The following is an 11618-nucleotide window of genomic DNA, read 5'->3' on the forward strand; positions in this document are numbered from 1 at the left end:
ATCCACTCTACAACTGTTGTCTTAATTAACTAAAAGGTGTTTTTATATTATTGAAACTTTCAGGAAAATGAAAATAAATGAGCACATTTCGGGCAGTACTATATTCCAGCAAATTAACAAAGTTCATTTTTTATGGTTGCATCTAACCCAGCAAAAACAAACAGTATAGAGGCATATTTAAAATCAATTTGAAAATTCTGTCCATGCTTTGCCTGGATTCCACTTCTTCAGTAAAAATGGATAGAAAAAAAATGCCCTAAGATGTGACATTTTGTTTTGCATTGAGTTTTTACGAGATTTGGATTTTCCTTCGTTTGTTCAGAAGCTGTTGTAGAATGTAAATGGTGAATCACACTGTCATCTTTCAGATGAAACTATTGCTATGAGAGGTCAAAGTGTTTCCATAGGACTGAGTCACTCGTTAGAGGATGCCATATTCTGTTTTATGTTTAAAAAAATGTTTGTTTAGTGTTTTGTGTTTTACGTTCCAACCTAGGTAGGCTGCAAGAAAAAGATTCTGTCTTTCCAAATAATCTTACCTCCGTTCAGATTATTTTTGCTCAAAATGCAAATATTTACATAAATTTGATAGTGTAATTTTTTTCTATTATTCATTCTTGGATGTAGGCATTGTTGATGAAGCTGATATTTATTGCTAATCCCCAGTGGTCCTTAAGAAAATGATGATGGGCTGCCTCCTTCTTGGACCACTGCAGTCCGTGTGGTGATGGTACTCGCACAATGGAGTTAGGTCAGGAGTTCCAGTATTTTGACCGAGTGACAGTGAAGGAACAGGGATATCTGTTCAAGGAAGGACTTGGAGAGAAATCTGGAGGTCATGGTGTTCCTATGCGCTGCTACCCTTATATCCTTCCAGGTGGTGAAGTGTTTGGGAGGTTGCTACTGAAGAAGCCTTTGCAAGTTGCTGCAGTGTACCCTATAGATAGTATACACTGCAGCCACTGTGCACCAGTGGTGGGGGAAGTGTATATTTAGGCTAATGGATGGGGTGCCAATCAAGTGGACTGCTTTTTAAAAAATTAATTCTTGGGATGTGGATGTCACTGGCAAGACCAACATTTGTTGTCCATCCCTAATTGCCCTTGAGAAGGTGGAGGTGAGTTGCCTTCTTGAACCGCTGCAGTCCATGTGGGGTAGGTACACCCACAGTGCTGTTAAGGAGGGAGTTTCAGGATGTTGCTCCAGTGACAGTGAAGGAACAGCGATATATTTGCAAGTCAGGAGTGTGTGTGGCTTCAAGGGGAACTTGCAGATGGTCGTGTTCTCGTGTGTTTGCTGGCTGAATGGTGTCAAATGTCTTGAGTTTTGTTGCAGCTGCACTCATCCAGACAAGTGGAGAGTATTCCATCGCACTTCTGACTTGTGCGTTGTAGTTGGTGGAGAGACTTTGGTGAGTTACTCACCAGGGAATACTCAACTTCTGACCTGCTTGTAACCATGGCACTTAACATGGCTGGTCTACATTGAGTTTCTGGTCAGTGGTGATCCCCAGGATGTTGATGGTGGGGGCTCAGCAATTACAATCAGCCATTTAATGTCAAACAGATAGTTAGGCTCTCTTGTTGGTGATGGTCATTGTCTGGCAGTATTCTGGTGTAAATGTTACTTGTCACTCATCAGCCCAAGCCTAGATGTTGTCCAGATCATGCTGCATGCCAGCACAGACTGCTTCATTATCTGAGGAATTCCAAAGGAGCTGAAGACTGTAATCAATAGCAAACATTCTGATGTTATAATGGAGGGAAGGTGATTGATGAAGCAGTTGAAGATGGTTGAGCCTAGAACGCTGCCCTGGGGAACTCCTGCAGTGATGGCCTGGGGCTGGGATGATTGGCCTCTAACGGCTACAACCATCTTCCTTTGTGCCAGGTATGACTGCAACCATTGGAGAGTTTTTCCCAATCCTCGTTAACTTCAGCTTTACTATAGCTCTTTGTTGCCACACTCGATCAAATGCTTCACTGCTGTCACTCTCATCCTTCAGAATAGCTATCCTGCTATTGTCAGAATAGGATTTTTAAAACCTGATGAAAACCATTTTATAGTTTTATATTTTCTATAAAACTATTGTTGCATGACCTTGCATAGCTCAACAGTGGTAGCATAATAGGTCAGTGAAAATACTTCTCGCCTGTGGCGAAATGATAAGCTCACAATCTCATTGTTTTTAATGAGAGGCATGACTTCTCTGCAATTGTCAGTTCATCTTTTAGATGAAATTTGATTTCACATTTTTAGAAATAAAGCATATTTTAACCCCATACTCCTTATTAAAAGATAGGTAGTTAAAATCTTGCTGTGCAACATTATGATCTTGGCTGCGGATAAAATGCATCTACTCAGCCCTAAAAAGCGCTAGAAAATGCAGTAATTTGTTAATATAGTACATGTGAATAGTTCTGATTCTTCATTCGTCATTCTCTACATACAAATGAGATAAGCAACCGACAACAATTTGTCTTTATACAGCATCTTTAACGTCGTAACATGTCCCAAAGTACTTCACTGGAGGGCAGTAAAACAAAGCTTGATACTGAGACAAAAGAGATATTTGGACAGTAACCAAACGTTAAGTCAAAGAAGTAGGTTTTAAGGAATGTCTTAAAGGTGGAGAGGTTTAGGGAGGGAATTCCAGAGCTTAGGACCTACATGGCTGAAGGAACGGCTGCCAATTGTGGGGTAAAGGGAGTAGGGAGCATGTGAAAGGCCAGAGTTAGAGGACAGCAGAGTTCTCAGAGGTTTGTAGGGCTGGGTTTACAGAGATAGAGGCAAGACCATGGAGAGATTTGCCCAGAAAATCATCTGGAGATCCTGGGCTGGATTTTTAAAGCCCGTTGGCGGTGGGCGCAGGTGCAAGCGTGATTTAAAGATCGCGTTGTCAGCGGTCGGCACCAGAATGCAAAGCCATTTTTAAAGGGACGCCAGGAGAGTGGGAACGGCAACCCCGCACGCCTCCAATGAAGTCCTTGTTGAGCTCATTAACAGGCTTGTCAGCAGCAGTTTTCAATTTTTAAAGGAAGAGAATGTGGAAAATGCCATGTCTGGAACACGAGTGTACAAGTCATGAAAACTGCGGGGGGGGTGGTGAGGGGGCGGGGGGCCATGAGAGCTGATTAAAGTGATTCAGAGGTACAAAATAAAGTTCAGCTGCTTCAAAAGTGCCACAGAGTAGCCATTGCTGGAGCTGTAAGACTTGCTTTTCTCAATGGTGCGTGGCAGGCATCCAGAGAGGGACGTTGACCTGCTGGCATCACTTGGGTACTTGGGGTTGGCAGGGGAAGGCCTGATGAACGGACAAGTCTCAGCTGAGGAATTTCAAATGGGACAGGCTACTCTGACATTGGACAAAGCAGCCTGGATGAGCTGCAGCAGATGCAACTTCCTGGACAGCAGGAGACCAGAGGAACACAGCGGGGTGCTGCAAGGGGAAGAAGGTGCTATCCAGTCCTGCCGCATCCAGTCGTGAATGGTGGTGGACAACTAACTGGAGGAGGTGGCTCCACAAATATCACCATCCTCAATGATGGGGGAGCCCAGCACATCAGTGCGAAAGTTAAGGCTGAAGCATTTGCACCAATCTTCAGCCAGAAGTGCCGAGTTGATGATCCATCTCGGCCTTATCCTGAAGTCCCCAGCATCACAGATGCCAGACTTCAGCCAATTCGATTCACTCCGCGTGATTGTAGTAAAAGAGGAGGAGTGTGAAATATTAGATACGATTAGCATAATGAGAGGGTTTGACATCCTTGAAAGTGGATAAATTGCCAGGGCCGGATGGATTGCATCCCAGGTTGTTAAAGGAAGCCAGGGAAGAAATAGCAGATGTGCTGAGGATTATCTTCAAATCCTCACTGGATACGGGCAAGATGCCAGAGAATTTGCCGGATAGGTGCCAGTGTTGTAGCTATACCGGAACAGCTTGGCTAGTGGCGTGGCAAGTTCTGGAGCACAGGTCTTCAGTACTATTGCCGGAATATTGTCAGGGCCCATAGCCTTTGCAGTATTGGGTGGCGCAGTGGTTAGCACCGCAGCCTCACAGCTCCAGAGACCCTGGTTCAATTCTGGGTACTGCCTGTGCGGAGTTTGCAAGTTCTCCCTGTGACCGCGTGGGTTTCCGCCGGGTGCTCCAGTTTCCTCCCACCGCCAAAGACTTGCAGGTGATAGGTAAATTGGCCATTGTAAATTGCCCCTAGTGTAGGTAGGTGGTAGGGAATATGGGATTACTGTAGGGTTAGTATAAATGGGTGGTTCTTGGTCGGCACAGACTCGGTGGGCCGAAGGGCCTGTTTCAGTGCTGTATCTCTAAATAAATAAATAAATAATTAGAGGTCTGCGAACGTTCTACCATTGTTTAAAAAGGGTGCGAGGGATAGGCCAAATAATTATAGACCGGTCAGTCTGACCTCAGTGGTGGGTAAATTATTAGAATCAATTCTGAGGGACAGGATAAACTGCCACTTAGAAAGGCACGGACTAATCAGAGATAGTCAGCATGGATTTGTTAAGGGAAGGTCATGTCTTACTAACTTAATTGAATTCTTTGAGGAGTATGGGCGGCACAGTGGCGCAGTGGTTAGCACCGCAGCCTCACAGCTCCAGCGACCCAGGTTCAATTCTGGGTACTGCCTGTGTGGAGTTTGCAAGTTCTCCCTGTGTCTGCGTGGGTTTCCTCCGGGTGCTCCGGTTTCCTCCCACATGCCAAAGACTTGCAGGTTGGTAGGTAAATTGGCCATTACAAATTGCCCCTAGTATAGGTAGGTGGTAGGGAAATATAGGGACAGGTGGGGATGTGGTAGGAATATGGGATTAGTGTAGGATTAGTATAAATGGGTGATTGACAGTCGGCACAGACTCGGTGGGCCGAAGGGCCTGTTTCAGTGCTGTATCTCTAAACTAAAGTAACAGGGAGGATTGATGAGGGGAGTGCAGTGGATGTGGTCTACATGGATTTTAGTAAGGCATTTGACAAGGTCCCGCACGGCAGACTGGTCAGTAAAATGAAAGTCCATGGATACAGGACAATGTGGCAGGTTGGATCCAAAATTGGCTCAGTGACAGGAAGCAAAGAGTAGTAGTCGACGGATGTTTTTGTGAATGGAAAGCTGTTTCCAGTGGCGTTCCACAGGGCTAAATGTTGGCTCCCTTGCTGTTTGTGATATATATATTAATGATTTGGACTTAAATGTGGGAGGCATCATTGGGAAATTTGCTGATGACACAAAAATTGGTTGTGCAGTTGATAGTGAAGAGGATAGCTGTAAACTCCAGAATGATATCAGTGGTTTGGTTGAGTGAGGGAAAAGTGGCAAAAAAAGGACTAACAAGGCAAGGGAATATACAATGGATTGTAGGACCCTTGGAAGTACAGAAGGTCAGAGGGACCTTGGTGTACTTGTCCATAGATCACTGAAGGCAGCAGCATGGATAGATAAGGTGGTTAGGAAGGCATATGGGATACTTGCCTTTATTAGCCGAAGCATAGATTATAAGAGCAGGGAGGTTATGATGGAGCTGTATAAAATGCTAGTTGGAGTACTGTGTACATTTCTGGTCACCACACTTTAGGAAGGATGTGATTGCACTGAAGAGGGTGCAGAGGAGATTCACCAGATGTTGCCTGGGCTGGAGCATTTCATCTATGAAGAGAGACTGAAAAGGCTAGGGTAGTTTTTCTTAGAGCAGAGAAGGCTGAGGGGGGACATGATTGAGGTACACAAAATTATGAGGGACATTAATAGGTTAGATAGGAAGAAACTTTTCCCCTTCGTGGAGGGGTCAATAACCAGAGGGCTTAGATTTAAGATAAGGGGCAGGAGGTTTAGAGGGGATTTGAGGAAAAAGTTTTTCACCCAGAGGGTGGCTGGAATCTGGAATGCACTGCCTGAAGAGGTGGTAGAGGCAGGAACCCTCACAACATTTAAGAAGTATTTAGATGAGCACTTGAAACACCATAGTATACAAGGCTACGGGTCAAGTGCTGGAAAATGGGATTAGAATAGTTAGGTGCTTGATGGCCGGCACAGACATGATGGGCCGAAGGGCCTGTTTCTGTGCTGTATAACTCTATGACTATGACTATATCAAAAAACGACTGAAGGCACTGGATACTGCAAAGGCTATGGGGCCTGACAATATTCCGGCAATAGTACTGAAGACCTGTGCTCCAGAACTTGCCGCGCCCCTCGCCAAGCTGTTCCAGTACAGCTACAACACTGGCATCTATCCAGCAATGTAGAAAATTGCCCACAAATTGTACACAAAAAGCAGGACAAGTCCAGCCCAGCCAATTACCGCCCCATCAGTCTACTCTCAATCATCAGTGAAGCGATGGAAGATGGTATCAACAGTGCCATCAAGCGGCACTGGCTTAGCAATAATCTGCTCAGTGAAGCTCAATTTGGGTTCTGCAATGGCCACCCAACTCCAGACCTCATTGCTGCCTTGGTTCAAACATGGACAAAAGAGCTGAACTCAAGAGGTGAGGTGAGAGTGACTGCCCTTGACATCAAGGCAGCATTTGACCGAGTATGCCATCAAAGAGTCCTAGCAAAACTGGAGTCAATGGGAATCAAGGGGACAAGTCTCTGCTGGTTGGAGGCATACCTAGCGCAAAGGAAGATGGTTGTGGTTGTTGGAGGTCAATCATCTCAGCTCCAGGACATCACTGCAGGAGTTCCTCAGGGTAGTGTTCCAGGCCCAACCATCATCAGCTGCTTCATCAGTGACCTTCCTTCAATCATAAGGTCAGAAGTGGGGATGTTCGCTGATGATTGCACAATGTTCAGCACCATTCGTGACTCCTCAGATACTGAAGCAGTCTGTGCAGAAATGCAACAAGACCTGGACAATATCCAGGCTTGGGCTGACAAGTGGCAAGTAACATTCACGCCACACGAGTGTCAGGCAATGACCATCTCCAACAAGAGAGAATCAAACCATCTCCCCTTGACATTCAATAGCTTTACCATCGTTGAATCCCCCACTATCAACATCCTAGGGACTACCGTTGACCAGAAACTGAACTGGAGTAGGCATATAAATACCATGGCTGCAAGAGCAGGTCAGAGGCTAGGAATCCTGAGGCGAGTAACTCACCTCCTGACTCCCCAAAGCCTGTCCACCATCTACAAGGCACAAGTCAGGAGTGTGATGGAATATTCTCCACTTGCCTGGATGGGTGCAGCTCCAACAACACTCAAGAAGCTCGACACCATCCAGGACAAAGCAGCCCGCTTGATTGGCACCCCATCCACAAACATTCACTTCCATAACATATACGTGGGCTGATGTTCCCCTCAGTTATGTCCCTATCTGAATGTTGCCCCATATTCTGAGGGTAGCTGCTTCTCTGTATTGCGTCCTTTCACTTACTTTGACAATATGAGGGGGAACAATGGACATTCTGCGAGGTCAGCTCCCATGCTTTCCGGTGCTTAGAGAGTTGGTGCCTAATGAACCAGGTAACGCTAGCCAATCATCTTCCCAGACTGCAGGGGGTCATTGAACAGTTTTCTACACTGGACTTAGTTCCTTCCCATGGATTCCTGGCTGCTGATCTCCATGGCCATCTCCATCCATGAACTCTTGGTCTCGCTGGGTGGATTTCTCCTTCCTGAGGCTGTGAAGAGCAGGTCTCTCCTCTCTGACACTGCATCAACGAACCTCCTTAAAGCTCTGGTTAGGCCCCAACTGGAGTATTGTGTCCAGCCAGGTGTCAGAGAAACAGGGTGCCACCCGGGATGCATGCCCGTGCCCACAGAGGCCCTCTGATTTCCTGATGCTGCATTACTGAAGGCAATGGCAAGCCCAGTCATGGCTGCCGCTTGCCTTTTAAAATTGCCCTCGGTGACATGCTCCCGCCTCCAGGATGCTTCCAGTGTCCCTAACTGGACTCTGGACTCGCACCCAGGCCAATTAGTAACTTTGCTGGCACGGCGTGGGGTTGGGACCAGGAAATATTCCAGGCGTCAGGTTTCCGACCCCATAATGAAAATTCAGCCCCCTCTGTCTTTAGGAATTTCCTGCGTATACCCAATGGTCCTTCCAAACTCAGCTGCATTCAGGAGTTCAATCTGTGTAACATCCTCAGTTCTCTTTCTACCATCATTAGAACAAGACTCTGCTTTTAGTTAGTTCATCAGACATACATTGTGCAGTATTTCCTGATCACAGCAACAACTTATATTCATCTAACGCCTTTAACATAATAAAACGTCCCAAGGTGCATTCTAAAGCAAAATTTCAAACTGAGCCACATCAGGCAATATTAGGGCAGGTGGCCAAAAGCTTGGTCAAAAAGAAGCATCTTAAAGAAGGATGGAGAAGTGTAGGGAGGGAATTCCAGAGCTTAGGACCTAGGTAGCTGAAAGCACACTCACCAATGGTAGCGCTATTAAAAGCAGGGATGCTGAAGAGGCCAGAATTAGATGAGCACAGATATCTTGGAGGATTGTAGGGCTGGAGGAGATTACAGAGATAGGGTGGAACAAGGCAATGGAGAAAACAAGTATGAGAATTTTAAAATTGAGCTGTTGCTTGAGCGGGAACCAATGCAGGTCACGGAGCACGTAGGTGAGGGGTGAACGGGACTTGGTGCGAGGAAGGACCTGGGCAGCAAAGTTTTGGATGACTTCAAGTTTACGGAGAGTAGAATGTGAGAGGTCAGCCAGGAGTGAAATGGTCAAGTTTGGAGGTAACAAAGGCATGGTTTCAGAAGCAGATGAACTGAGACTTGGGTGAAGTCAGACGATGTTATGGAGGTGGAAATAGGCGGTCTTCCTTATGGCGCGGATATGTGATTGGAAGCTCATCTCAGGGTCACATATGACATCAAGGTTGCAAACGGTCTAGTTCAGCCTCAGACAGTTGCCAGGGAGAGGGATGGAGTTGGGAGCTAGGGAACGGAGTTTGTACCCATTTGATAGATGAATTGTTTGATTTTTTTTTTTCAGACTTTTCTTAATTTTGACAACTATTTTGAGAGCTCCAACTTGGCCAAATAGAATCTCTTGTGGTCAAGTTCCAGTCAACTCATTGTCAGCCTCTGGACCCCAAATTTAAAGTGTGTATTGAATATCATGAATCCTTCCCATGTTTGTGACTCGTGACTAGTACTAATGGTGTATGTCAACTCTGCATAGCTTTCTGTGATATGTCGTTCATCCCCAAGTATGGCAAGAGACTTCAGCATAACCATCTAATTTGTTGGAAAGCTATCCTGTTCAATTTTGATTCTCCCATGCTTAGAGACATTGAGAATAGGCCCTGTAAAGAAGCATCTTTCCAAGTCAGTAGATTATCAATTAGAGACTGGGATCATTTGTTTTCTGAAGGTGAGTTACGTTCTGCACTCACTCATGTCTGAAGGAGCAGGTGATTGATTCAGTTGGCATCTTTCGTTTTAATCTTCAGCTGCCAGGTCCTTATCCTAATTTCTCAGTTGAAGATGAAATATTATTGAAGAGAAAGATCTTATTCTTTTCATGGGCCTCAACTAGTTCATACTATGCCTTTGTTCATGACTTATCACCCAGAGGGGCATCCAGATTATTAGTGTGTTCTTCCAATAAAATTACATTGTCTGGCTGATGGATGTAACAGCTTTCAACTTATTTGTGGACTCCACAAAGATCCTTTAAAGCAGGCTGCTCCATTGTAATAGAGGAAGCCATGTTCCTGCATGCAGTTGCAAGTAAGGTGTGGAAATTTTCTCCATTCAAGGTAAGACTCTGAAGAAAACAAAAATACATATATGCCCCATTTATATTGCAGGACCACTTCCACATGAGAAGGAATGGAGAAGGCGAGTGCCAGCATGGGGTGAAAGAGCAGTGCCGGTATGAATTTGGAGCATTGGAGGAGAAGAAAATGTCTCCATGAAAGGATATGAAGTTGGATGGGTTGCAGTGTTTTGTGAACTGGGTCTGGAGAGAAGAGAAAGTGCGTTTTTGAAATGCGGGGGTGGGGGCAAGGGGGTCTGTGGGGGTGGTGGGTGGTGGACGTTGGGTATTGGAATGTGCCTGTTGAGGTAACCTTTGGCAAATTGCTGGTCTGGTTGAAAACCTAAACATGAATATAGATTGTTAACCTCTAAGAAAGGAAAAACAAATATTTGTGAAGTACAAGAGTATTTGAATTAACCAATATGCATCAATTTTAATATAAAATTTGAAAATTTTGTATGGAACATTGTTTCTAGAATGCCCCTCTTCGCCCTGCCTCTCCCCCTCCCTCTCCCCCTCCCTCCACTCTCCTGCCAATTGATTGGCATATATGCAAAATCTGTTAAAGTTCAAGCCAATTCTCATTTTTGGAGGGAGTTGACAGCTAACAACTTGAAAGTTATGACATTGAATTCCATGTTCTATGTTTGAGGGAAAAATAGAATTTTATTTTTTTGGAGAATTATCAGTTAGATGGTTACTGACTTGTTCTTCTGTGTAAACGGCAACTAGCTTAAATCTTGGTATGCTGTGGCCTTTAAGAAGATCAATGTGCAGAGGGTTCTCGGGTCTTTGTACTGCAAGCTGAAGCTCTCATGATGTCGTCATTGCTCTAAGCTGAGGATATGAGTTCACGTCATCACATTTCCATCTCCATTTCTGGCATGGGTTTGCAACATTCTCATTTGAATGTGAAGATTGATGAATTATAGAGTGTTGGATTATCTCTCAGGTGGTTATTCATTCCTTGAAAATATTCCAGTCTGTGTATAAATCTGTCACCCAGCCTACTCCTTGATTCTCTGACCTGCTCAGATTGGAACTATTGCAGCTTAAAATAATCACGTGTTATATTGCTTAGGCAATACATGCATGATCTCACTGCTGCATCCTCTGCTTGAAGAAACTGAATGTGTATCCGGGACAAGGTCTTTTTTTAACAGCTGAATGCAGAGTGTCACTAGGTGTGGAGAGTATGAGATCCTAAAGTGACTTCTTATGTATGTGATACTATTTGCATATTTGAAGAATACCACTGTATAGATAACCGAGCATTGTAAAAAATAGTTTCTCTGTATAAACTGCAAGTAGATTAAACTCCATTAATATAAAAATGACAGATGAAAGTTATCTGCAAGTTGTGTTTAAAATTTATGTAGGATAACTTGCTGTGCAGAAAGATATATGCTTCTTACAGTATATTTAGATAGTTCTCATTTGTCAGATTTATAAGAAAATAGTCTATCCATGGTGTAGATAGCACTTGTCTTTTCCATAGGGATAAAAACGTATCTGTCAAGCAAAATTCTAATGAATTTTTCATTTTGAATCATATGCATTCTGATCACTAACAAAATGTACTACTTATGTTGAGTCCAGCATTTTAACATTTCAAAATTCAGCCTTTGTTTTCAGTCGGATTATTTTTGCTGATGGAAAAGAGCATTTGTTTATGACAGTTACAGCTATTAGCAAAAATGTAGTGCTCACAAAAAAATAATAATGTTAAGTTCAAGACCTACCTTATTTTATGGAGTATTTATGGGCTGGAAGGACATACAGCTGAGCGTGCTCTCCATTTATTACAACAGTCACGTAATCCTTTTCTTTTCCAGTACTGCACCATATAGGAACCCTTCCAAATCACAGTTATAG

At 44.2% G+C, this 11618-nt stretch overlaps 1 protein-coding gene across 2 annotated transcripts in view; it reads left to right on the forward strand.

The window, feature by feature from the left end:
• The window catches only part of rngtt (RNA guanylyltransferase and 5'-phosphatase), a 441527-nt gene extending 431544 nt beyond the window's left edge, over positions 1-9983 (forward strand). The window contains exon 17 of one of the 2 annotated variants that reach the window (XM_068026609.1): positions 9793-9982. In XM_068026609.1, coding sequence (XP_067882710.1) covers positions 9793-9808 — 16 coding nt within the window. In that variant the 3' untranslated portion in view covers positions 9809-9982. Of the gene's footprint in view, positions 1-9792 lie in introns of both variants that reach the window. The other variant, XM_068026611.1, reaches the window with a different exon arrangement.
• Positions 9984-11618: the final 1635 nt, after the last annotated feature.

The sequence above is a fragment of the Heterodontus francisci genome, chromosome 3 (assembly GCF_036365525.1).
Source record: "Heterodontus francisci isolate sHetFra1 chromosome 3, sHetFra1.hap1, whole genome shotgun sequence".
NCBI classification, from domain to species: domain Eukaryota; kingdom Metazoa; phylum Chordata; class Chondrichthyes; order Heterodontiformes; family Heterodontidae; genus Heterodontus; species Heterodontus francisci.